We start from the raw sequence: 27,595 nt of genomic DNA on the forward strand, positions 1-27,595 counted from the left end.
GCTCTACTTATCTCTCCATCTTCATCTCATAGCATGCTTCTCCTCATCCCCATGCTGTAGCCACACCGGCCTTTCATTTTCTCAGGTATGCATGATTTCTTCCACCTCAGGGCCTTTGTACATGCTGTAGCTTCTGTCCTAAACACTCTTCCTCCCCTCCTGTCCCTTTGCTTGGTAAACCTCTCTCCATCAGCTCTCAGCTCAGTCTTCTGTTCTTCAGGGAAGGCTTCTCTGATCTACCTTTTAATTTGCGAGATAAGTGGGAGTTAGGTAGTGTAGAGGCGGGTATGCCAAACAAGGAACTTGGGACTTCACCCTCAAGGATATCTAGCATGGCGATCAAGGATTTTTGGCAGTGGAGTGAAATAAGATACATATTTAAAAAAAAATAAGATACATGTTTTAAAAAATCATTTTTGCCAGCACTGTGAAGAAAAACCTATGTTGTCATTAGTGACAAGTTTCAATGGTTGTAGCAGATATCCAAGTGAGAAATAAGGGCTTGAGTTAAATTTGTGTTAGTCCTGTTGTTTTTGAGAATTCTTCAATGTAAATCAAGTTGGGTCTCAGTTTTCTCCACTGCTGGTTTAGGATTTGGCTTTCGTGGCCTGGTTAGTGAATTATCTTTGTTCACCTGTTTTCCATCTTCCAATATGTTGCTGCTGTTATTTTGTTTCCTGTTCTTCTTGTTTTTGTTGATTTATTTTTGAAATCCCTTTACTGTAGTTTTAGCAGAGTTTTGGGAGGCAGCAAAATTATAGGCATATGTTTAATAAACCACTTTAACTTGGAACGCCCAACATTTTTTTTTCAATAATTTTATTTTATTTATTTTTTCCCCCCAAAGCCCCAGTAGATAGCTGTATGTCATAGCTGCACATCCTTCTAGTTGCTGTATGTGGGATGCGGCCTCAGCATGGCCGGAGAAGTGGTGCGTAGGTGCGCACCCGGGATCCGAACCAGGGCCGCCAGCAGCGGAGCGCATGCACTTAACCGCTAAGCCACGGGGCCGGCCCAACATTTTGGTTTTAATTATGAAAATTCTTTACTGTTTATTGCAAGAAATTGCCTGTCACATTGGCCAAGATTTTTTTTTAAGTGACAATATCAAATGATGGCAAAACCAAGGATGAAAGAGTGGGAGCATAAAGCAGTACAACATTCCTGGAAAGTAGTGTTTCTCCAAAGGCTTAAAATGTACATACTTTTTGAACCAAAAGTTCCACCTCTAGGAATTTATCCTAAGGAAATGATTTAGCTTTAAGGATGTTCATTGCAGTGTTGTTTATAATAATGAAAAATTGTCCAACAATTGAAGGCCAACTAAATAAACTATATACGTTCACAAATTGTCTATGTAGTCATTAAAAATTATGTTGTGGAACCAAGTTTCTCACATAGCACTACTCCAGAGAATACACAGTTCACGGTCTTTTGCCAAGGGATACGTGAAGCTATAGAACAAATTTAGCTCATCTTCCTCCAGCACTAATGTTATTGGTGACTTCGGAGTGTGGAGGGACTACTAGTTACCTATCCCAACATCCTCTGTCCCTTTCTTCCTTGGTAACAAAACCTTGATTTGTAGCAAGACATGTCGCTGCTCAGAATAAAAGACTACATTTCCCTGTCTGCGTGGTACCTAGGCGTGGCCCTAAGACTAAACCGAACCATGAGATGTCAGTGGAAGTGCTGAGAGACTTCCAGGGTGGCTACCTTGATGGAGATGAATGCGGATGAGGAGATGGGGGTGAGCATTCCATTCCTTCTTGTACTTAAATGCTTCTGTTCAGTGGAAAAAAAATATTATATATATACACACACACATAATACATATTTAAAATTCTTATTAAAGTGAAAATTAATGCAAAAACGTTCAAATATCTAATTATAATCTGAGGGGTGTATGGGGGGAGAAAGAGAAGGGGATATGGGAGAACAGTTGACTGACTTCCATGAGAATCTTGAAACGCAATGATAACTTTCCTCTATTATTAAATCCCACTTGAAAAGGCTGACAAGGCTCGTATAAACTGCTTGTGACACTCCTTTTGGTGCCTCCTACAATGCCTGTTTGTAAGTTTTCTAGATAAAACAAGAGCAGGCGTGGGGTTATTTCACTGTGTAGAACCCAAGACGCCGGCCCTCCTCCTCCTCCCAGATTTGCCTCAGATCTACTATGCAGGGTCTCACCATTTACACTCTGTGGCGTGGATTTCGGACTGTGCCTCCTGCCTGTGGCGTCAGAAAACCTCACCTGCATCTTGGACAGAGTCGGCCCCATATCTATTTGAATTTACCGCAGAAAAGTGAGGACCACTGGGACAGAGAGGCGAGGAAGACGCTCACTGGGGACCAACCCCATGAGTCGGGGGCGGGGCGATACGGGGTCCCGCCCCTCTGTGCAGCCAGTAGCTGCGACGAGAGCGGGAAGGGCGGGGCGAGCCCAGTTCGCGATGTCGTGATTGGCTCGCCGGCTCCCTTTGTCCGTTAGGCTACCCCGCCGTCTAGCTTACGAGAGCCCCAGGCAAGCGAGGATCCACCAAGTTTGTCCGCTCCGGGGCACCGTACTGGCTTTACCCCGGCCGACTGGGCTGGGCTGGGCTGGACGGTGGAGCCCGGCTCAGTGTAGGGGACGCTGATGGCTGCCGTGTTTCTAGTAACGCTCTACGAGTACTCGCCGCTCTTCTACATCGCGGTGGTCTTTACCTGCTTCGTCGTGACCACCGGCCTGGTATTAGGATGGTAAGTGCCCCAGGGCGACGGGCGAGGGCCGAAGGGCCGAAGCCGGCGAGCGGCAGGGGCTGCGAGGCTGCGGCGCCTGGGGCTCTCGGGGAGCCGGGCCGAGGGCCCCACCGGCTCCGGGAGCGGAGCAGGGTGGACGCCGCACCTGCGGCGCTGCCTGTGTCACCGTCCGGTCCCCGTCGCTGCGGGCATCTGGGGGACGCCGGACTGAGGTGTTTCATCCACCCTGGTTTCCAGGGGATAAAGCGGTCGGGATAGAGTGCTTGTCCATCAGGCTCCTGTTCCGAATCGGGGCCTACCGTGTGCCCAGAGTGAGTCAGTCACCTGCGGGACAGTGCGCAGACGTGGACAGTAAACAAGGTCGATTGTTGTTCTGACCTGAACTGAGCTCTTGGCCTCGGAGCCTCCAGCGTAATTTATAACTGAACTCTGTTACCGTAAACTTGAGAATTTAATGATTTCTGCACACATTCCACATCCTTTGAAATAATATTTAGTCGATAGAATTATAAAGTCATAATTTTAGAGCTGGAAGCGACGTCAGAGATAAGTTACACTAAAAGGTAGAGGCAGTTGACCTTTTGGAGACAAGGAGAATGGACTGTTAGATAATCGCTGAGCAATTCTTCTAGCCCAGAGATTCTAAAATTTCTCTCTTGTGGAGATGCCATCGTATCATGTTTAGAGAAGCCTTATAAATTCAGCTAGTTGAGACCATCTTACTATTACTAGTCCACCCACTGAGGAGAGAGAGACATGAGCTGGATTTTGAAGAATGAATATTTTGAAAAATAAATGGAGTTAAAGGTGTATAGCAGAGAATCGAAGGCGTTTCAGAGAACACAACATGAACATAGGGGCAGAGGAGTCATGGAGTGACTCCTGTCCTCCAGAGCAGGCTGTGTAAAAATAAATGAGTTTAAAGATACTGTCTGATCACATATATGTGATTACTTTAAAGAAAGAACTCAAGCCCTTGTCAGTTTCTGAAACTACATGCCATCTTTAGAAACTAAACAAAGTTTTAACATTTCCACACTGCTCCCCACCCTGCCAGCCATAGAGCATAAAATTCCTTGTTTGTGGGTGGGGGAAGATTAAGACCAATCCTAACAATTTGTTGTTCTTCACCCATCAGATTTTATTGCTATTGTTCATTTCAAGAAAGTTTGTAATTGGAATTAGGAAGATGTTGCCCAAGCGAGAAAAGAAGTTTAACACAGGGGATAAAAACACAGGGGATACCACTATAATATTAGTGGTATTCTCTTAAATGTAATTTTCCTCCACTGAGGAAAATGAGTAACTAGTTGATAATTGCATTAATGACGGGGATGCGTTCTGAGAAATACGTCGTTAGGCAATTTCGTCGTCGTGCAAACATCATAGAGTGTACTTACACAAACCTAGGTGGTGTAGATGGTGGGAGGAGGTAGGGAGAATTAAAATGATGAGAAAGGGGCTGGGGGATATAATGAGGAGTATGTCTAGAGTGGTGTTTTCTTCCTTGTTTTTTTTCACTCCAAGGGATGAAGGAAAGTAGGGGAAGGTGTTATCCTCTGGCTGTCATAGGAAGGTTATATCTTGGGTCCTACCACTCCATATTCCAGACTTCATCTCTAAAAGGCACTGGGGCAGTGGTGAGTAGTGGAGATAGAAGCAGTGGGCTAATTGATTCTGAGGATCAAAGGGGAGAAGTTACTGGATTTGTTTTTTCTCTCTAGCCCTTCTGCTAACTCGAGTCTACTCCATCATCAACATTATCATCGCTAGCACTTACATGGTGCCAAGCCCTGTTATAACCATTTACAGGTGGGGAAACAGTTACACAGAGGTTCAGTGATTGCTTAAGGACACATGGCTATTAAGGGTCTTGTTCCTTAATAGCATCAGTCTTTCGTTAAGTATGATGTTACCTATACATTTTTTATTGCTGCCTTTATCAGTTTCAGTTCCTTTACATTCCTAGTTTGCTGACAGTTTTTATTAGGAATAGACACTGGATTTTAGCAAGTGCATTTTGTGCGTGTATTAAGATGATCTTACGGTTTTTCTTTTTTAGTCTGTTAATATGATGAATTACATTAAAATTTTAATGTTATATTAAGCCAACCTTGCACTCCTGAGATAAACCTCATTAGGTCATGATGTATTAACCTTTTTATATATTGTTGGATTTAATATGCTAAAATTTTGTTAAGAATTTTTGCATCTATGTTGTTTCTGAGTGATATTAGTCTGTTTTCTTTACTGTCTCCGCCCCTCCTCTGCAGACTTCAGTTACATGTATATAAAACTAGTTGAAGTTGTCCCTTAGCTCACTGATGTTTTGTTTATTTTTGTTCAGCCTTTTTTCCCTCTCTTTCATTTTGGTTACTTTCTGTTGCTATGTGTTCAAATTTACTAATCTTTTGTTCTGCAATGTCTGATCTGCTGTTAATCTCATCCAGTGTCTTTTTCATCTCAAACATATTTTCATCTTCAAAAGTGGATTTGGGTCTTTTTTATATCTTCCATGTCTCTATATAATATATTCAATCTTTACGTACTTTCTTGAAAATATGGAGTGTAGTTATAACAATTATTTTTGATGTCCTTGTCTACTAATTCTAGTATCTGTATCATTTCTGGGGTCTATTTCTTTCTTTCTTTCTTTCTTTTTTTTTAGGAAGATTGGCCCTGTGCTAACATCTGTTGCCAATCTTCCTCTTTTTTTCTTTTTTCTCCCTAAAGCCCCAGTACGTAGTTGTGTATCATAGTAGTAGAATTGTAGGTCTTCTATATTGGACACCACCTCAGCATGGCTTGATGAGCGGTGGATATGTCCATGCCCAGGATCAGAACTGGCCAACCCTGGGCTGCCAAAGCAGAATGCACAACTTAAGTGCTGTGCCACCGGGCAGGCCCCCTGGGGTCTATTTCTATTGGTTAGTTTCTCTTCTCATTATGAATCATATTTTTCTGCTTCTGTGCATGCCTGTTAATTTTTTATTGGATGCTAAACATTGTGAATTTTACCTTACTTGGTTCTGGATGTTTTTGTTTTCATATAAATATTCTTGTGCTTTGTTGGGATGCAGTTACCTTACTTGGAAACAGTTTATCTGTTAGAGGCTTGCTTTTCAGCTTTTTATGGCAGGACTAGAGCAGACTTATTCACCTGTTGTTTAAAATTAAATTCATCTAGAGTAAAATTTTATTCCATTTGTTAATTTTATTGGCTTTATCTTGGCATTAGATTTATTCATATGTTTTGAAATTTTAAGTTTGCAAGCTGAATTTTAGTGGAAGGATTTTTCCCTCTCCCTTTGTCCTCACCCTTGCTATTTAACCATTTTATAATTCCCTCCACCCAGATTCCTAACCCCCCCAGTCAAGGACCAGGTCTTATAATGACAGTTCTGTCCCATATTGATATTGGTCTCACCTAGCTCCTGGTTTCTTGTGATCCTGGCTCTGGCCATTGTCTTGAGTGGACAACCTACAAGGCTTTCTTGACTGTGTGAGGGCTTAGTTGCTACTGCCAGACTCAGAACCCATCAAACGATGGCATCAGCTTTATATTTTGTTCCCTTTTCAGATCCATAAAGATTTGTCTTTGAACCCAGCTATGTCTCTTTTTTCCAACATTTTATTATAAAAATTTTCAAACATACAGAAAACTTGATTCTACAGTGAACACACATATGGCCATCACTTACGTTCTACAATCAACAATTTGCTATAATATCTTTATTATATATCTGTCCATCCATCCATCTCTCTGTCCACCCATCAGTCTGCCTTATTTCTTGATCACTTCAAAGTGAGTTGTACTCTTCATCCATAAGTACTAAAGCATTGCATATTATTAGAGTTCAATATTTGTTTTTGTTTATAGTTCATTTTTTCTTTTGAAATAATACTTACATATGGTGAAACGTACAAATCTTGTGTTTTCAAACACATCGTGTATGCAACTCAAGCCTCTGTCAAGATCCAGAACTTTACCATCACCAGAGAAAGTTTCCTTATGCCCTTTCCCAGTCAGTCCTTACTCCAACACCCCCAGAAGCAACTATTGTTCTGTTTTTGATTTTACCATACATTAGTTTTGCCTGCTTTGGAATTTCGTGTTACAGAATCATATAGGACTACTCTTTTGCGTGAGGCTTCTTTTGCACAGCATGTTGTTTTTGAGATTTATCCATGTGGTTGTAACAATAATTTATTCCTTGTCATTGCTGAGTATGCTATTACTTGTTTAAATGCATTGCAGTTTGTTTACTCATTTCAGTGGGGTCTTTTTGATTTCTCTTTTTATTTTTTATCTCTCACTACTAAATGTTTGGAGAGAAGAGAGTGCATCAAAGTGTGAACGTGACTGTGCCATCTTAATCTGAAGTCCCCTCGTTTAGTGTGTATTCTAAGTTATTTTATTTAAATTGAGTAAACTTAGCTGCATTCTAATTTTAGAAGGAATTGAGTTTAGTCCCTTTCATTATCCTTCTAAGTCTGTTCAGTATACATTGTCACATTTTTACATGAAATTTAAAAGTAGAAAATATGTTATATAAATGAAAGGCTATTTTTGATGTTTAAAGTTTTCTTGTTGGGGCCAGCCCAGTGGCGTAACGGCTAAGTTCTCGTGCTCCACTTCAGTGGTCCGGGGTTCGCAGGTTCAGATCCCAGGCACGGACCTATGCACTACTCGTCAAGCCATGCTGTGGCAGGCTTCCCACATATAAAGTAGAGGAAGATGGGCACTAGATTAATTCTGTGATTTAAGGTAAATCGAGTAACTTCATCTCTTTTTCTGATACTTATGTTAATGAAGCACTACATAGTTTATATATAACATAAAGTTTCAATGTTGTTAAAATTATGTTTTATTTTATTTTTACCTTTCTTTAGGTTTGGTTGGGATGTTCCAGTAATTTTGAGAAATTCAGAAGAGACCCAGTTCAACGCAAGAGTTTTCAAAAAGCAAATGAGACAAGTCAAGAATCCTTTTGGCTTAGAGATCACTAATCCGTCTTCAGCTTCACTTACAAGTTGGTGGCTGTTTTCCAAAGATTTTCTTCTTTGTGTGCCTCTTTCCCAGCCCTGTGATTTTCTTTCTCTGTGACTTTCTCTTCATTAGACTTAACAGACATTTACTGAGCACCTGTTTTGTTCCAGGAGCTGGACTACATACTACAGATACAAATACTAGTAATTCACAAAGCTGCTCCTAAGGAACTTACTAACTAGTAAACAGAGGCACTTGGATGAGAAAAGTATCACAGGTGTTAATAAGAGAAGTCTGTTAGGACACTGTGCAGTGAGAAATGTAAGGATGGTGTAGTATCAGTACAGTTAGTGTACAGTTCCCAACCTCTGAAGAACAATTGTCATTTAATCTGAAATTATGGTATTTTGGGTGTAAGTTATTTTGGTATAAAATGACATTTTGGTAGATGGTAATGGTAGATGGTAGTTGTGTGTTTCTCTGATTACTTGGAAAAATAAAATTGTCTGCAAGACTATCTAGGAAATGATTAAGTTTGCTAAGGTGGGGAGGCATATCAGGAAAAGCTTCATAAAGGAAGGATGTGCTGAGTGTCTCTCTCTCTCTCTATCTTATTTTTTTCTTTCTTCCTTTTTTTTTCTTTTTTTTTTTGGCTAAGGAAGATTCACCCTGAGCTAACATCCACTGCCCATCTTCCTCTTTGTGTGTGAGCCGCTGCCACGGCATGGCCACTGACAGACAAGTACCCAGGAACCGACCCTGGGCTGCTGAAGCAGAGCACGCCAAACTTAACGACTAGGCCAGGGGCTGGCACTCTTTCTTCCTTTTTTTTTTGTTGAGTAGAGTCTTGAAAGATAAGTAGGTGTTCATCTTTTGAGATTGGGAGAAATTGTAGGTAGAGGGAGAAGCGTGAACAAAGCCCTGAGTTAAAAACAGAATCAAACATTAGAGAAACAATGAGTAGTGTGTTATGGATGAAACATAGGGTGGAACAGGTAAGAGAAGTCAGGAAGATTCAGGTTCTTTGCGGGTCCTCCATAGGCACGTCCTATTACCAAGACGACGAGCCCAGGAGAAACAGCAGGTTTTGAAAGAAAGGCAGTGGATTCAGTTTTGAACTTCTGGACTTTGAAATGCTTTTGTGACCATTAGACAGAGACATAGGGTAGGCAGGTCTAGATGCAGGTCTGAGCTCTACAAAGATTTCTGAGTGAAGACCTATCGCCTTTTACACTTGCTCACATTTCCGACATCTTAAAAACAAACAACAAAAACCATCTCAACTCTTCATCTTATTCTAGCTACTGTCCTATTTCTCCTCCTCCCTTTACAGCCAGACTTCTTAAACACAGTTTGCATTTGCCTTCTCCTCCTAGCCTACTTTCCTGTCACTCCTCAGGGCAGTGCACTCAGACTTTGCCTGTATGCCTCTACTGAAGTGGCTTTCTCCAAGGTCACTGATGACCATGTCTGCCCTCCACCTCTGACCCCCAGCAGTCATACACTCCAGTGGACGCTTTTCAGGCCTGAGCTGGTGCTCTCTCTGCAGTGTTGAACAGAGTTGACCAGTCCTTCCTTCCTGACACGCTGCTCCTTTGGCTTCTGTGACCATTCTTGTCTAGTCATCTTCCTGCCTCTAACTTCTAGAATCACTTGTCAAAAATCAGTGTACTTAGTCAATAGGGATTGTCAACCTAAGTAAATCTTAGGAAAAAGTACAAAATTTATTGTTCTTCTTTAGCTGTAAATTTTATACCATAACCCTATGAACTGAAGGGAACTAAGGATTTTTTTTTTCCCTAATGGGGATAAGGGATTCATTCTGAAAGTTTTCACTTGGGAAGACCAAATTTTAAGGTAGAACAGAGAAAACTAACTTGTTTAGAAAACGTGCCTGATTAAAATGTGGTGGTTCTGGGCCAGCCCCGTGGCTTAGCGGTTAGGTGCACGCGCTCTGCTGCTGGCGGCCCGGGTTCGGATCCCGGGCGCGCACCGACGCGCCGCTTGTCCCGCCATGCTGGGGCCGCGTCCCGCATGCAGCGGCTGGAAGGATGTGCGGCTATGACGTGCAACTATCTGCTGGGGCTTTGGGGGAAAAAAAAAAGAAAATGTGGTTCAGTGATCTCTGACCTCTGTGGCCATGCACTTGGACCTGCTCTAATATGACATCTGGCTCTTGAGCAGGACTGCCAATAAAAAAATCTACCAGTACAAAGCCATCCTTCCTGCAAGCCTGGAAACACACTGAAAAAGTAAGAAGAATTGATACATTGTGAACAGACACACACAGGACACTTGTGAGCTAGAAAGTGTGAGCAAATCCATCAGTGTGCCTTTCAGGCAGAAATAGTCTCAAATGGAGCCTGCCCTGTAAGTATTAGCAGCAAACGAAAAGATACCCAGTAAGTAGAAGACTCTCAGCTGCGCCCAGCACACTAGTTGCTAAACAACAGTAGCGTTACTGAGTACATGAAAAAATTTGAGAGCCAGCCCCGGTGGCCTAGTAGTTAAGTTTGGTGTGCTCCACTTTGGCGGCCCCAGTTTGGTTCCCGGGCGATGACCTTCCCGGGCCATGCTGTGGCGGTGGGTCGTGTACAAAAAGAGGAAGATTGACAGCAGATGTTAGCTCAGGGTGAATCTTCCTCAGCAAAAAAAAAAAAAAAAAATTTTAAAGGATATGGACTTATGGCATACTTATTGAAGTATTTTAATTTTTAAAATACCAATGCATGTCATTCATTATTTGTTTTCTATAGGGAAATAGGAGAAGGATTTTGGTGGGCATTGTACTCAGCAGAATAAAATTTCATTTGTTTAAACTGTGGAATGGTGAGTGTCATTAAAGGTGTCTAAGCAGGAAATTGAGATAATATTCTGAGCAATAATTGTGAAATTTTAAAAGGTTTATTTCATTTGATGTGTAGATAATTTAAAATTCCAGGGCTTTTTTTGTCACTGTACCCAAGGTGCCTGGCACATAGAGGAGGGAGGGGAAACATCTGGGTACCTGATTTACTTGAAAATAAACCAAAGAATCAGTTTTAATCTTAGTCATTTAGTTTATTAGTGGTGAGTTTTTGGGATTTTTTTTGTTGTTATGTAATGATACTATATTTGGATTTGTGAGGTTTCCATGTCCCCAGTATAGAAGCTTTAATGAGATTGAAAGTAGGTGATACCAGACCTCTTAATCTCAAAGTCGTGTGCTCAGCGTGCAGTAAGCCAATCACTGAGACATCATGCTTGGAGATGGACAAAGGTTTGTTTGAATTGGCCAAAATGAGAATGCGGGAGGATAGGTTCTCTCAAATCCGCCTTCACAAGAGAGGAAAGCAGGGGGTTTTATAGAGCTAAGGGGCTTGGAAGGAGGAGTTCCAGAGAAAGAAAGGGGAAATCTGTGCTCCTTTCACTCCTGATAAGCCCTTGGGCAGTCTGTCTTCTTGGAGTCAGTGGCAGCTGGGGGCTGATTGTCCTGTAATCCTTGAAGGCGTTCTTTTTCTTCTGTAAAACAAGCTTATAAATCCTTGTGACCCTTGAGTCACCCCTCGGGTTAAATAAGAAAACAGCAAATTGACAAGATTAACTTCTCTTCTAACAAGATTGAAAGGTAATCTTATTGAATATTTACAGTAACCCTCAGATATCAGCTTCATAGGTACTCAGGATATATTAGTTGAGTTGAATTAATTTGGCTCAGGAATTCTGCTGTCCTTTTGTAAACAACTTCCTTATATTTTGGCTTATTCACCCTGGTAAAAGCTAACATAAAGCAAAAGGGTTAGGTAAAATGACATAGCATTTTTGGAGGAAGTTATGAACCTCTATTGCCTACGACCTAAACTTGTTGTCTCCTAATACTCCAGTTTTATTATCCTCATGCATGATCTCCTTGTATCTTCATCCTTCTCTTGCGACTTTTCTGCCCCATTGTTTCTCCTTTTTTAATGGCTCAAGTCATCGGACTATAGTCCTTATTTTTTCAGTTTTTGCAAGGCTGTCTCTTACACTATGCTTTATTTGGCTGATCCAGCTAGGCGAGTGAGGGCGGTTGAGAGAATTCACACCCATGCTGCCTCACTTACTTTGGATTCTAAATTTTCTGGTTTATGGCTGTGTCGCGGTTGTGTTAATGCTATTGATCTAAGATGGCATTGTATGTGCACTGAATTTTAGAAGACTAAGAAAATATAAGAATGGGAACTTTCTTTGCAGAAGTGGGAAAAACTAAAGGGAAAATAGTTTTGCATAGGGGCATTTGAACTATCATCAGCCAGTATAAATCAGTACATTCTCTTCTCAGTCTGTGTGATGGACAAGTTTATGAAAGATTGTGAAGAGCAGAGTTTTGTAGAGTCTATAGTTCTTTTTCATTAACTTATAATATTAATTTCAGAGATGTGTTATGTTAGATTCTGATTAATACCCAGTCCTCAGTGGTCTCGCACTCTCTCCCCATTTTAGTCAAGTATACAAACTCTGTAAAAGGCTTTGATGCAGCTCTGAATCTCTGGACCTCAAGTTCTGTTTATAAAGCAAATCTGCTTGGTAGTTTATATGTTCTGTAAGTTGAGTTTTTTTTTTAAGGCTTATTGTTCCATTGTTCTTTTATAGTGTAAACAAACACATGTATATGGATATCCTCCCCTGTGAGATGAACAGTAGCACACTGTATATACTTTTCTCCACCTTGCTTTTTTCATTTAATGATATATTCTGAAGATTATTCCAAGTAGTATATAGAATTATGCCTCAATTCTTTTTTAAAAGCTGCATAGTACTTCATTATGCAGTATTCCATATTTTATTCATTTAATCACCTATTGTTGGACATTTGGGTGGATTCCAGCATTTTGATATAACTAGTGCTTCATACATACATCTTTTCACGTTTTTCACATTTTTGCCAGTAATACAATGATATTAAGAAATCATTTTCTGGGTTCCATTTTTTTTCTTTTTCCACTATTTTTATATACCTTTACTATTTTTCCCTTTCCTATATACTTCTAACTTTTTTTCTTGCTTCATGTCGTGTGGTTCTTTAGTGATATAGAGAAAAGTATGTGTTTTTTTAATATATATATTTTTTAATTTGTATTAATGGAGTGTTTTTCTTCAGCTATTTAATAGCTAATGGAAAAAAAATTGCTAATTGAATTTTCCATTCTTGAATTAATACCTGTTGATTGGACTCATAAAAATTTGAAATCAAATTCTGTTCCAATTACCTATGCAAAGGTCCTGCCAATTAAAATTTTTGCTTACCTGTGATTAGAAATTTCCTTATGTCACTACTGCTACACATACTCGGAATCGGAGACTGCATACATACTACTAAATACTGAGAGGAAAAGTGAAAAACACAATCAACTTTTGGTATCCTGTAGAGCATCTGCTTGTGTTTGTGTATCTCCTTCCAACACATACTCTTGATCACCTTTTTTTTTTTTTTTATAATTTTATTTATTTATTTATTTTTCCCCCAAAGCCCCAGTGGATAGTTGTATGTCATAGTTGTACATTCTTCTAGTTGCTGTATGTGGGACGTGGCCTCAGCATGGCCGGAGAAGCAGTGCGTCAGTGTGCACCCGGGATCCGAACCCGGGCCGCCAGCATCGGAGCACACGCACTTAACCGCTAAGCCATGGGGCCGGCCCTGTTGATCACCTTTGAAAAACATGTAGTATATCAATCAGAACTCTTATTAGCAAGCAGCAGAAACAACTCCGATGAAAGGATCTTGGGTAGCTTACGGAATTGCCAGTAGGTTTGGAGAACCAGAATCAGAGACCAAGGCGGTGCAGCCAGAAACAGTGACCAAAGCTGTGCCCTTCTGGCCTAGGATGTGCACCACTGCCGCTGAGCACCAGATGTCGCAGGCTGCACGGCCGACAGTGTGAGAGCTGGTTGCTGCTGCCCTTGAACTTGATGTTGCTGCAGCTGCCACAAGGGAAGAAGTCACATAGGTGGCACATAGTAAGACCTGTGGGAGTGCTAAATAGGGAAAACTATGTAAGATAATTTGTGTGTCCACTTCTAATTTATTTATCCACTTAATCAGGTTTACTCAAATCATAATAGCTTTTATTTTTTTTTTTTTTTCTTCTTTTTTTTTTTTTTCTGTGAGGAGGACCACCCCTGAGCTAACATCCATGCCAATCCTCCTCTTTTTGCTGAGGAAGACTGGCCCTGAGCTAACATCCGTGCCCATCTTCCTCCACTTTATGTGGGACGCTGCCACAGCGTGGCCTGACAAGCGGTGAGGCAGAGTGCGCCTGGGATCCGAACCTGGGCTGCCAGGGGCGGAGCGTGCGCACTTAACCGCTACCCCTTGGGGCCGGCCTCGTAATAGCTTTTATTATGCTGAAAGCAAACAGGTGAATGAGGACATCACTGTTGAACCCTCCTGTTTTGAAATCCCCACTGTTTCCTCAGGATATTTTACATATCACATGGAACATTAACTGTGTGACAAGAGGGTGTATCAATGTGTATATTAATGTTAGTAAAGCTATTTTTAATATTTTTTCTACTCCAGTGATCATCTAGTGGACCCCCTGGGTTGTGTGTTTCTGCTTTTAGAGACACAAAGAGCTCTGCTGTTTCTTGTAGTTAGGATTATAGACACAGTTAGAGTGGTAGGTTATCAATAGTGAACTGTAGTTCAGTTTTTCTTTTTGCTAAGGAAGTTTTGCCCTGAGCTAACATCTGTGGCAGTCTTCCTCTATTTTATATGTCAGCGGCGGTCACAGCATGGCCACTGACAGACGAGTGGTGTAGGTCTGCACCCCGGAACCAAACCCAGGCCAGTGAAGCAGAGCGTGCCGAACTTAACCACTAGGCCACCAGGGCTGGCCCGACATCGAGGTTTTTATGTCTCTTGTTTTAGAGACTGGTTCCTTCATTTATAGGCATGTACCCTTTAATAACTTTCTTTAACTACCCTGAGCCTGGCCAGCATCCAAAAGGAAGCTTTTGTTACTCGCTATGTATAATTGTATTAGAAGCTGCATTAGGTAATTTTCTTCTCTTTTTCTCATTTGTTTTCTACAGCTGGCATAACTTTGACAACAGATTGCCTTGAAGATAGCCTCCTTACATGCTACTGGGGGTGCAGTGTTCAGAAACTATATGAAGCTCTGCAGAAGCACTTTTATTGCTTCCGAATAAGCACCCCCCAAGCACTGGAAAATGCTTTGTATAGCGAGTATCTCCATCAGGAACAGTATTTGTATCCTTTTATCTGATACATCCGTTAGCACCTGAAAATTTTAGATATGAGACTTTTTATGGATAAAAGAAAGTGTTGCTAAGTTATTATTGATCACCTTTGGTATATTACTGTATTTTTGGTTATAGTGACAATTTACCTTTACATCTTCAAAAAGTATTAAAAAGGACAGCAAAGAAGAAATATATTGCCAGTTACCAAGAGATACTAAAATTGAAGACTTTGGTACAGTGCCCAGATCTCGCTATCCACTGGTAGCGCTGTTGACCCTAGCTGATGAGGATGACCGAGAAATTTATGATATTGTAAGTAATTTGAAAATTCTAGAAGCATTAATTTTAAGTGATTTGGATGATGGGTCCTTATTATTTGATGAAAGAGGAAAAGTTTTATTTTAATTTCTGAGGGTACACATTTGGCATAGACACAATTTTTTTGAAAAATGAATACATGGGAAGTACACCTGTGTGATTTTTATACATATAACAGCTCCTTCAGAGTATAACTTAATTTTTTTCCATAGGAGTTGCAAGAATATGATTTTATTTAGAAAATGAAAGATATATTATAGTTGAATTAAGTTAATTTCATTATTCTGTATTCTATCATGTTTACTACATAAAAGAAGTCTGTTAGAAAGCATGTTTATTCTTAACATTTTTAGCACTGAATAAACAAGTGTTGTAATTATCTAAAGTGCTCAATTTTAAGTCATTATCCACTTTTTTCTTTGCATGCTTGGAGTCGTCTTGTTTCCATTATAGCCCCCACTGCACCTACATCTTATATATGTTTGGTCCCTATATTTTCAGTAATTATAGTAATAATTAATTTTCTCATTATGTGCTAATTATTTCTTTAGTCTGGTAGTTTATCCTTATTAGGAAGATAAAAGCATCTTAGGGATCTAAGAGGACCTGAGCCCTGACAATCCTCTAAGTATGGTAGAAGCTTATATATGAAATAAACTTCTGGTGAAATTGTAACATGGTAAGAATGCCCTTATACACAATTTACTACTTTTCTGAAGTACGTGATATAGATATGTTCATTGATAAAGATATGATAACATTTTTTATGACACTTTGTAGTATAGAAAGTACATTCACTAACATTAACTTGTTTATTCCTTCCAACAACCTTGTGTTTTAAGGCACATATCCTTCTTATAAAGATTGAAACAGTCAGAGGAAGAATCTCAGTCGTTCAGGAAGAGGAGCTTGACTCTGAGCCTTCGTAGTCCTTTTTGTTTTAAACAGGAATACATATCTCCCTGAAATAAGCATATATTGAGCTTTGGAAGGTGCAGACCCTTATTGGGAAATCTAGACCCTGCTCATATGCAGTTAAGCCTCTCTGTGTTTTAGGTTTTTAATCTTATCAAACTAAAGTTCCATTGAGCTGAAATCAGTTTGTTTTTTCCAAATAAAAGTCAGCTACAGCAGTGTGTATCCAGAACCCAGCGCAGTGCCTGGGACACAGGAGGTGCTCAATAAATTTGACAAGTGGAAAAAAAAAGTCAGACCTAGCAATGTTGGTGAGCCTCAGAGCTTGACGGGAAAACTCCTTGGTTGCATGTGCGTGAGGTCCTCTGCCCACCCCACCCTCCACCTCCCTTTTCAGTTGAAGATCAATAAGACCTGTTAAGTTGGTGTTTCATATTTCCAGCCTCGCCATTCTTTATCCTGCCTACCAAGGCAAGGTGACCCTTCTCTCACCACTGTGTCCCTATCTCTTCTGAGCTCTCCTGCTTCTGTCCTTTCCTTCAAAACAAAAAGGGTCTGCTCTGTCGCCTTCCTCCCAGCTTCTCCTTTGGGTTCCGTTTCCCTCACCGATGGCGCTCTCTGTTTACTTGAGGTGCTCAGGGTCGTCTTTGTTTTCTATCTTTCTTCCTCCATCTAAACAGAGAGGGGTTTTATGTGTGTGGTACAATATATATAACATGAAATTTGTCATCGTAACCGCCTTTCAGTGTACAGTTCACTGGCATTATACACAGGAAGCGATTTGCTCTCCGGCCCCTGACCCATCTGAAATGAAGACTGCCTGTCTCAAGTGTGGTTGTGGGAGCCTTATTCCCAAGGAGGAGGCTGGGAGCCAGGCCCTCAAGGGTTAACAGTCCTGTTCTCTTTTGCTTTGTATCCTTCTCCCTGCCTGGCTCTTTCTCTGTGTTGGGGTTTGTTTTATTTTTCAATTTTATTTATTGATTGATTTTTATTGAAGTATAATTGATATATAGCATTGTGTCAGTTTCAGGGTACAACATAATGATTCAGTATTTGTGTACGTTGCAAAACAATCACCACAATAAGTCTAGTTAACATGCATTGCCACACATAGTTACAAAAAGCATTGTTTTTTCTTGTGATACGGACTTTTAAGATTACTCTCTTAGCAACTTTCAAATATGCAATACAGTACTAACTGCCTATAGTCACCGTGCTATACCTTATATCCCCAGGACTTGTTTTATTTTACAACTGGATCCGTGTCTTTTATTCTTCTTATCAGTGGGCTCCCTCCCTATTTTCCTGTTAATCCTGGCTTCTCCATCTCTTCTCTCTCAGATTGGGTCTGATATTGGAACTATACTTTATTAGTGTATTTTATATTAATGTTCTCTGTTCTTAATTTTAAAAGCAAACTGAGCATTTCACAATTCTTTTTCATATGTGGTTTTTCAATATTTTATCTGGGGGTCAGAGACTCTGAATCTAAAAATCAAACTCTCCCATTCCTATTGTAACAGTAAAAAATTACATTTATGTAGTACAATTAGGACCCAGTTTGTTATTTTAGGTAGATAAAAGAAAGCAAGGATTATTATTATTGTAAGATTTTGACTTTAAAAATTTTTTCATTTCTGGGGCCGGCCTGGTGGCATAGTGGTTAAGTGTGCGCACTCCACTTCGGCGGCCCTGGGTTCACAGGTGCGGATCCCGGGCACGCACCAAGGCACCACTCATCAAGCCATGCTGTGGTGGCGTCCCATATAAAGGAGAGGAAGATGGGCACAGATGTTAGCCCAGGGCCAATCTTCCTCAGCAAAAAGAGGAGGATTGCCATTGGATGTTAGCTCAGGGCTAATCTTCCTCACACACAAAAAATTTTTTTTAATTTTTTTCATTGGTACTTAATTAGATTAGTTTATTTTCTGTATTATTCAAATAATATATATTTATGGCAGGAAGTAAAATTAGAAAATCTAGATAAACCAAAAGGAAAAAAGTATAATCACCTGTATTCTATCATCCAAAGATAACCACTGTGAATATTTGTATCTTTCCAGATGTTTATATATGTAATTTTTATTTATTTATTTATTTATTTATTTATTTATAGTTTTTGTGAGGAAGATCAGCCCTGAGCTAACATCCATGCCAGTCCTCCTCTTTTTGCTGAGGAAGACTAGCCCTGGGCTAACATCCGTGCCCATCTTCCTCTACTTTATATGGAATGCCGCCAAGCATGGCTTGACAACTGGTGCATCTGTGTGCCCCCCGGGATCCGAACCCCAGCCACCAGCAGCAGAGCGTGAGCACTTAACCACTATGCCATGGGGCTGGCCCATATATATGTAATTTTTAAATAGAAATGAGATCAAATTGTACATACTATTTTGTGGCCTGCTTTCATTTAATAGTGTATTTTGAACATCTTTTTTTATACATCTACAACTACATATATGTTTATAACTAACATGATAGTAGCTTCAGAGGCTTTTAATGTTAAATCAGATGACATGCTTGTTAAGTATGAGGTGATAACATTACTGTTTTTTACCAATCCTATCATTTTGATTTAGTATTAAAAACCTCTGAAGCCATTACCAAATTAATAAATTTTTATAAAGCTGTAAAGAATATTGTATGTTTACAACCATAGTAGGGTTTTTTTAAAACTTGGACATGATTTCAAAAACTTGCAAAAATAAAAAAGTAAAAGAACACCTATATACCCTTTACCCAGATCTCCTGTTGTTAATTGTTAACATTTGCATCATTTGTATTGTTATTTGCCTGTATATATGTGTGTGTGTACATATATATATATATATATTTTAATGAATGATTTGAGAGTAAGTTGTATACATGATGATTCTTTATCCCTAAATACTTCAGTGTGTATTTTCTAATAGTAGGGATGTTCTCTTATATAACCACAGTATAGTTATCAACATTGTAAATCTAGCATTGAGGTAATATTACATCCAGTCAGTCACCTGTCTTCCAGGTTGTCAGTCGCTTTAACAGTGTTCTTACAAATGTTTTCCCTCTGGTACAGACAGATTCCAGTCTCGAGTCTGATACTGTATTTGTCTTGTCTCCTTAGCCGCCTCTAATCAGGAACATTTTCACAGCCTGTCTTTGTCTTTTATGACGTCAGAATTTTTGATGAACACAGTTCCGTACACACACCCTTCTTGTAAACTAAAGCGTCCCTCATTGTGGCTGTCTTCCGTTTGGTCAGGATGAGGTGGGAGCTCTGGGTTCTCAGCCAATGTCCTGTGAGCTGATGCTGGGGCCTTTTCAGGGCGTTGCCTTTTGAGGCGTGGGAGGTTCTTTTCCCTCATTGGTGATGTCAATTTTGATCTCTCAGTCAAGGTGCTATCTAGTTTCTCCCCTGTTCCTTTTTTTCCCTCCCTTGCAAATAATAAGCAGTCTGTGGGGAGGCACTTCAAGACCATGCAGGTATCCCACTCTTTAGCAAAAATTCCTAATCATTGATGATTCTTACCAGATTTATCTTTACTGTGATGGTTACTAAATGATTTTTTTTCCAACTCCAGCCGTCCAGTCAGCCCTCAGCATTCTCCTATAAGTAAGAGACCTCCCATTTATTTCTTAGTTTATCTATTTGTTATCCATATAGCTTTATGAATTCCCTTTTTTCCCAGTGGTTTATAATTCATTACTGAATTTAATTATTTTGGTGCTCCATCTGCCCTCTCCCTGCTTACTGCCCAAGACTGAGGGTTTATTGTCAAATACTGTGTCCATAAATTACTTGGATTAGTTCTTCCAAAAGTCAAAAAACTATGTAAAGCAGTATACTCATATGTCGCTCTCTTCTGTATCCCCTCCTCCCCTTCTCACACACCCCAGTCCTTGTAGATAACCAAGTTCATTGTTTTCTGGTTTATCCTTCCTATGTTTCTTATTGTAATGATAAGAAGACATAGATATAGATAGATAGATATAGATATAGATACATATATTTATGTGTTTATATCATATATATATTTTTTCACATATATATGATATATATATATTTCTTCTTGTTTTCACTCTTTCTTACATAAAAGGTAGCACACTATATATACTGTCCATGTTCTTGCTTTTTTCACTTCATAATATCTCCTGGAAATCACTCCGGATTAGTTCATAGAGATCTTCCTCACTTTTTTTTTTTACAGCTGCATAGCACACCATAGTTATTTAGCCAGTCTCCTGTGGTTAGACATTCAGGTAGTTTCCAGTATTCTCCAATAACAAATAGTCTTCCACTGAATAATCTGTGCATATGTATTTTAATATTGTTGAGGTTGTGTGGTTGAAGGGTAAATGCATGTCATTTTGTTACATATTGCCAAATTCTCCTCCACTGGGGTTGTACCTTTGGAGTTGTGCCCTTTTTTTTTTTTTAACACATTTCCACCAGCAATATATGAGAGTGACTATTTCTCCACGGAGTTTATTAACAAGCTTTTGAATTTTTGTTAATCTGATAAGTGAGAAATGATATCTCAGTAAAGTTTTAATTTGCATTTATCATATTGTGAGTGAAATTGAACATCTTTTAATATCGCTAAGGACCATGTTTATATCTTTTTGTGAACTGTTCATGTTTTTTGCCCATTTTTCTATAGGATTTTTGGTCACTTTTTCTTCGATTTTTAAAAGTTCTTTATAAATTAGGAATATTAACCCTTAGTCTGTGATATACATTGTGAACATTTTATGCTAGTTTGTGGTATGTCTTTTGACTTTGCCTATGGTGCTTTTTGTCATGCAAGTTTTTAATTTTTTGTCGTCAAATTTATCTACCTCTGGGTTTGAGTAATAGTTAGAAAGTCTTTCCCTACACTGAGACTGAAGAGGAGTTCACACATTTTCTTCTAGTACTTAAGTTTTATTTTCTATAATTAGATCTCTTATGCTTTGGAGTTTAGTCTTATGTATGGTATGAGGAATACACCTAATTTTATGTTTTTCCAAATAGCTATCTAGTTGTCCCATATTTTCTGTTATTAAAAAGATTCCTTTGCCCACTGAAATGGGCAAAGGAATACTTTGTATATATAGGTGGGTCTGTTTCTGGACTGTTTATTCTGTTCCATCCCTCTGTCTATTCATGTGCCAGTATCACAGTTTTAATTTTAGAGGCTTTGTAGTATGTTTTAATATCTGACTAGGCTTAGTCCCCCTCAAAGCTTTCTTTTCAGTATTTTCCCAATTATTATTATGTGTTATTTTTTCATATGAGAATTTTAGAGTCAACTCATGTAGCTCTGTAAAAAAACTTATTGGTATTTTTGTTGGGATCATATTAAATTTGTAAATTTGAGTATAATTAAAATAACTGGCAAAGATATGTCAGTAACTGGTTCCTCTTTAGTGACTATGATTTAAAAAAATTAGTGTAAGTTTTCTAATTTATCGACTTCTTATTTTTATTTGAGAAGCATTTTTCACATATCTGTGAAATAATTTAAGGAGGTTAAGTACTGACCGGTGTTCAATTTTTATTTTAGATTTCCATGGTGTCAGTAATTCATATTCCTGATAAGACTTATAAGCTGTCCTGTAGAATATTATATCAATATTTACTCCTGGCTCAAGGTCAATTTCACGATCTTAAGGTAAGTTGTACCCTGTAGTCTTATCTCTGCCCCTTTTGTTTTAAGAGTTTCAAGGAATGATTGTTTGTAAAGGTATAATAATAGGTTTCAGTTAGTTATCATGGAAGTTAGCTCTTATTTGCTATAGAATTTGCTAGCTCATAAATTTTGAGTAGCTCTTATGACCTCCAGATTTGAGAGTAATTTTCATTTTTAATTATCTTTAAACTTCTTTATTTGATTTTCAGCAACTTTTCATGTCTGCAAATAATAATTCCACTCCCTCCAGTAATTCCTCTTCAGAAGACAAAAGCACAGACCAAAGTCTGCTGGAAAAGTCTGGCCTCTCTGAGGGTGGGGCGGAGCCTCCCGAGGAGAACAGCAGGGACTGCGTGGTCTGCCAGAACGGGCCTGTGAACTGGGTGCTCTTGCCGTGTCGGCATGCGTGCCTGTGTGACGGCTGCCTCAGGTATTTTCAGCAGTGCCCAATGTGCAGGCAGTTTGTGCAGGAATCTTTTGCACTTTGTAGTCAAAAGGAGCAAGATAAAGACACACTGAAAACTCTTTGAGGATGTTGTTACAGCTGAGAAGTGCACTTTCCACTGAAGATGCAGAAATTTGTGCTCTTGGAATTAATCATAACATGGAGTCTACAGTGTTGACCATCAGTGAAAATTCTATTTTAACTTCATATTTGTATGGATGGTGGAATTAATAATTTCTTCCTGTTCAGTATGGTGAATACTGGAATACCATCTGTGTTAATACGTAAAATTCATTCAACTCTTGAGAACAGTGTAAATGTTTAGCCTTTTATCAGCTAGAGGATTTTGTATAAAGTTGATTAGAAAAATTCTGAAAAGCAGTCCATCTAAAATTTGAGGAGGTAAAAGTCTTAAGATGTCTGAATGTTTTTCTTTGACATAATCTGGAGTGCAGTTGGGATAAAACTGAATTCTTAAAGTAATTGTATGTTCCCCAGTTTACAAAGGAGTTGAAAAAGGCTTCTAACTCTAAATCCTTTCCTAAAATATCAGTTTTTATAAGTATCCATCTGTGTGGCTTCTAATTTTCCTTATAATCATAGTCACATAAACACAAGTCTTAATTTTTAAATATAGCTTCTTAAATCGTAAATGCAAGATACAATTCTTGACTGTTCTCAGTGTATCATAGATTAAAATGATATTCATTTATAGGAAGCAGATAAATAAAACACGGATAATTAAATTTCTTGTCAGCTGTGATCAGATGAGCAGAATGTGATCTGCCAGGGAAGATTTGTGAGACTCTCAATGCCTTACCTCACATTTCCTTCTGCTCAGCAGACCCGTCCAACACTGGAGAGGGTTTGAAGCCAGAAAAATGGCTGAAAGAAACAACTTTTTTTCCTAGTGTGTTTTTATTCCAAATAAACCCATGTCCTTCTGAATAGTAAGTTACTTTGTTCATTCCTTGTTATATCATCATAAGAGTTGAGGAACCTGACAGAAAAAGCCCCATCTCCCACTCTTTCCAAGATGACTAAGAAGGTGAATCAGAGCTTCCTGTGTCTTCAGTGAAATTAACTTCCACTCAACGAGAAATTAGATCACGATGAAAAAACTATGACATTCAGGGAGATTTTCAAGGCTTTTTTGTCCTGTTTGTATTAAGAATAATGCCTTGTCCTTGTATCAGTGTTTTTACATAATATCATTTCATTCCAATCAAATATAGCACTCTCAAAAAGACATTACCTATTCTTCATTTTATAAACCAAATCAAACTTCATTTGCATTCAGCAGCTATGTAATAAATACCTTATGGGCCAGATACCTTTTGGGAGTCTGGGCTACAAAGAATCAGGCAAGGCTCCTGACCTCAAAGTCTTTGTGCCTGAAAGGAGCGTGAATGGCTTATCAGAGGCACATCCTGACTCAGAAGTTCCTAAGGCCCTCTCCTGACCCTGCCTCGAGAAGCAGGGCGGTCAAAGCTCTAGGCCCTGCTGCACTTAGCCAACAGTTCCTCCGGGAGACTATGCTGTGGTGTCAGTGGGGGATGCTCAGATCATTTCGCTAGTCCCAGCCACCCGGCTTCCCTTTACAGATCTGTTTGTACCTAAACTGTCCTAGACACATAGTTACTTTCTCATCTGAGATAAATTTCACCTGCAATCTTACTCTATTTTTCATGACTTTTTTATTGTGGTAAAATATATGTAACATAAAATTTACCATTTTAACCATTCTTATTTTTTTTTTTTTTGGTGAGGAAGATCAGCCCTGAGCTAACATCCACGCTAATCCTCCTCTTTTTGCTGAGGAAGACTGGCCCTGAGCTAACATCTATTGCCAATCCTCCTCCTCTTTTTTTTTTTTTTTGCCCCCAAAGCCCCAGTAGATAGTTGTATGTCATAGTTGCACATCCTTCTAGTTGCTGTATGTGGGATGCGGCCTTAGCATGGCCGGAGAAGCAGTGCATCAGTGCGCGCCCGGGATCCGATCCCACCAGTAGCGGATGCCGCGCTCTTAACCGCTAAGCCACGGGGCTGGCCCTTAACCATTGTTTAGTATACAATTCAGTGGCATTAAGTACATTCACATTGTTGTGTCATGGTTGTATCATCACCAGTATTCAGCTTCAGAATTTTTTCATCATCCCAAACTGAAACTCTATACCCGTCAAACAATAATTCTTCATTCCCCATCCCTTCAGCACCTGGTAACCACCATTCTACCTTCTGTCTCTATGAATTTGATTACTCTAGGTACTTCATATATGTGGAATCAACAATATTTGTCCTTTTGTGTCTGGTTTATTTCACTGAGTATAATGTTTTAAAGGTTCATCTGTTTTGTAGCATGTATCAGATTTTCTTTCCTTTTTAAGACTGAATAATATTCTATTGTATGTGTATACCACATTTTGTTTATCCATTCACCCATCATTTTTTATAACTCTTAAAGATGATTTGTCCTGCAGCTAAAGTAATTGGCTTTCCTGCCCTCAGTGGTAATAATATGAGGAATTTGGTGGGTAATCAAGTAAAAACTGACTCCTAGAGGCTTATGTCAGAATTTGCCAACAGCAGTGAATAAGCAACAGTTTGTGAGAACATCTATAAAAGCATTTTATTCGAATGGATTATTAGATAAAATATTTGGTTTATGTAGATTAGTTGGTACTTTCCAAAAATCCCAACCAGGGCTCCATTAAGCAGACTTGATAGGTGACTAGCCACCTCCTCATTCAGTGACACTTTCTTCTCATCTTGGTGCCTATGAGAGTTCTTAAGGTCTAACCCAGCTCTAGGGGAGAAACTTAAAAACTGTTACTTAAGGACTCAAGTCATTGAATTATCTCCCGTGGGGCTTTTGTGTTTTTGAAGTCTTCCCATTAATTGTGGAATGAGGAGCTTTGTCTTGGTTTGTGGGAATTTGAAGCTTCAGCATACATAAGCTGGGGTTTAAGAAGGGTAGAAGGAGATGATTTCAGCCTCCTGTACTCAGAATAACTCAGTCCTGCCTCAGATGGGTCCTATCACTCTGAATAATTCCCAACTCCATTTCCCAGATTTGGAAGACTGAATCCCTTTCTCTCTCTTTCCATATCTCTCTCTATTCCTCTTGAATCTTTTCTTCCTTGTCATCATGACCCTCTTCCTGGGTCCCTGAGTGTATTCCAATAATTCCTTAACTTGCCTCTGGGTTCCCTGCTCAACTATTTCAAATGTGTTTTCATTTTAGCTTTTTTTGTGTGTGTGAGGAAGATTAGCCCTGAGCTAACATCTGTTGCCAGTCCTCTTCTTTTTTTGCTGAGTAAGATTGGCCCTGGGCTAACATCCTTGCCCATCTTCCTCTACTTCATATGGGACGCCGCCACAGCATGGCCTGACAAGCGGTGCAGTGGTCCACTGCTGGGATCCAAACCTGTGAACCCCAGGTCGCCAAAGCACAGTGCATGAACTTAACTGCTATGCCACCAGGCTGGCCCCTTGCTTTCTTGACTTCTCCACTCTACCGCCCGCAGCAACCCACACACTTGGCCCGCAGCAACCCACACACTTGGCTTAACTATGTTTCTTTATTGCTGTTGCCACAGAAGGTCAAGTGGCCCAACCAATTAATGTTGTTTAGTTGCATACAGGCCTTCACTGCTGCTCAACAATCCTTTTATTTTTTTCCCTAATGGACCCCCTAGCGAACTCCCACCAGCTGTTCCTCTCTCACTCTTTTCAAGTTTTGTATCCCACCACTGCTGTATCACTCTCAGCAAAGAACCTTCAAGAGGTAGTATGGTGTGGTGTGGCGGTTAAGATGATAGACCTCAAAGTCAGATATCTTGAGTTTTTATCCCAGCTCTGCCACTTGTCCTTTGGACAAATTAGTTAACCTCACTCTGCAGTTTCTTCATCTGTAAAAATGGTGAGACTAGAACCTACCTCTAGGCTGTTGAGAGGATTACACCAGTTAATATGTGTAAAGTGCTTAGACGTGGGCATAGCACATAGTAAGCCCTATGTCTGACAGGTATTACTGTTACTACTTTGTTTAGATGTTCAAAGCCTGTAGACATTCTTTTCTCTCTTCCCCAAAAGAGGAGGTGTATTATATGTACTTTTGAAGCCAACTCTGTACTTGTGTTCTTGATCTCGTCTCTGTTCCCTGAACTCATTTGATTATTCATTCAATAATTAAGTAATCATTGAATGCCAAAGGCATTACAGATTATTTGGGCATGAGGATATAGCAGTAAAAAAAGTAGGCAAACCCCTTGCCTTCATGGACCTTAGAGTCTAGGGAAAGAGAGACAAATTAGTTAAAAATACACTATGTCAGGTGGAGGTGAGTGCTCTGGAGAAAATCAAAGCTGGGATGGGTGAGTAGGGAATAGGAAGGATGGAAGTGGGGTTACTACTTCAAATACGAGGGTCAGGGAAGGTCTCATCAGGAATTCTAGTAGAGACCTGAAGGAGGCCAGGAAGTGAGCCATGTGAATATCTAAGCAAAGAGGTCCTAACGACTACAAGGCCGAGAGTTGGAATTTACTGAGATGGGAACGATTGGAAAAAGACTATGTTTGGAGGAAAGAAAGCAATGTTGTTTTTTTCAGTCTAGATGCCAGTTGGGGGCCGGCCCCATGGCTTAGCGGTTAGGTGCGTGCACCTCGCTGCTGGCAGCCCGGGTTCAGATCCTGGGCGCGTACCGACGCACTGCTTCTCCGGCCATGCTGGGGTCGCATCCCGCATGCAGCAACTGGAAGGATGTGCAGCTATGACATACAACTATCTACTGGGGCTTTGGGGGAAAAAAAAAAAAAAATAGATGCCGGTTGGTAATCCAAGTAGGGACGTCAAGTTAACAGATGAATATAGTACTCTGAAGTTCAGGGGAGAGGTCTGGCTGAAGACGTAAATTTGGGGGTCATCATCGTGGTATTTAAAGCCATGAGTCTGCGTGAAATCGCCAAGGGAGGGAGCACAGGAATGGAAGTGGTCCATGGACTGAGGGGATACCCCAACATTCAGGGAGATTAGGGAGGAACCAGTAGACTGAGAAGGAGTAGACAGTGAGGTAGGAGGAAAACCAGAAGAGTGGTCTTTGCAAACTATTCCCAAAGGGACTGGTATAAATGGTATAAAACAACCACCATTTTATTATGCTCATAGATTCTGTGGTCAGGTATTGGGACAGGATATGGCAGGGATGGGCCTGCTTAGGACCTTAGTTGGGAAGACTCAAATGACTGGGGCTGACTCAAAGGCCAGTGGGCTAAAATTATCTGAAGGCTTCTTCACTCATGTATT

At 39.8% G+C, this 27,595-nt stretch overlaps 1 protein-coding gene across 1 annotated transcript; it reads left to right on the forward strand.

Moving 5' to 3' along the window:
* Positions 1-2,583: 2,583 nt before the first annotated feature.
* On the forward strand, positions 2,584-22,858 carry CGRRF1 (cell growth regulator with ring finger domain 1). Its single transcript, XM_058566953.1, has 6 exons — positions 2,584-2,745; positions 7,639-7,778; positions 14,789-14,966; positions 15,124-15,271; positions 21,721-21,828; positions 22,056-22,858. The coding sequence occupies exons 1-6, from the start codon at positions 2,642-2,644 to the stop codon at positions 22,374-22,376; spliced, it is 999 nt and encodes a 332-aa protein (XP_058422936.1). The 5' UTR covers positions 2,584-2,641; the 3' UTR covers positions 22,377-22,858.
* The last annotated feature ends 4,737 nt before the right edge of the window (positions 22,859-27,595 follow it).

The sequence above is a fragment of the Diceros bicornis genome, chromosome 24 (assembly GCF_020826845.1).
Source record: "Diceros bicornis minor isolate mBicDic1 chromosome 24, mDicBic1.mat.cur, whole genome shotgun sequence".
Lineage (NCBI taxonomy): Eukaryota > Metazoa > Chordata > Mammalia > Perissodactyla > Rhinocerotidae > Diceros > Diceros bicornis.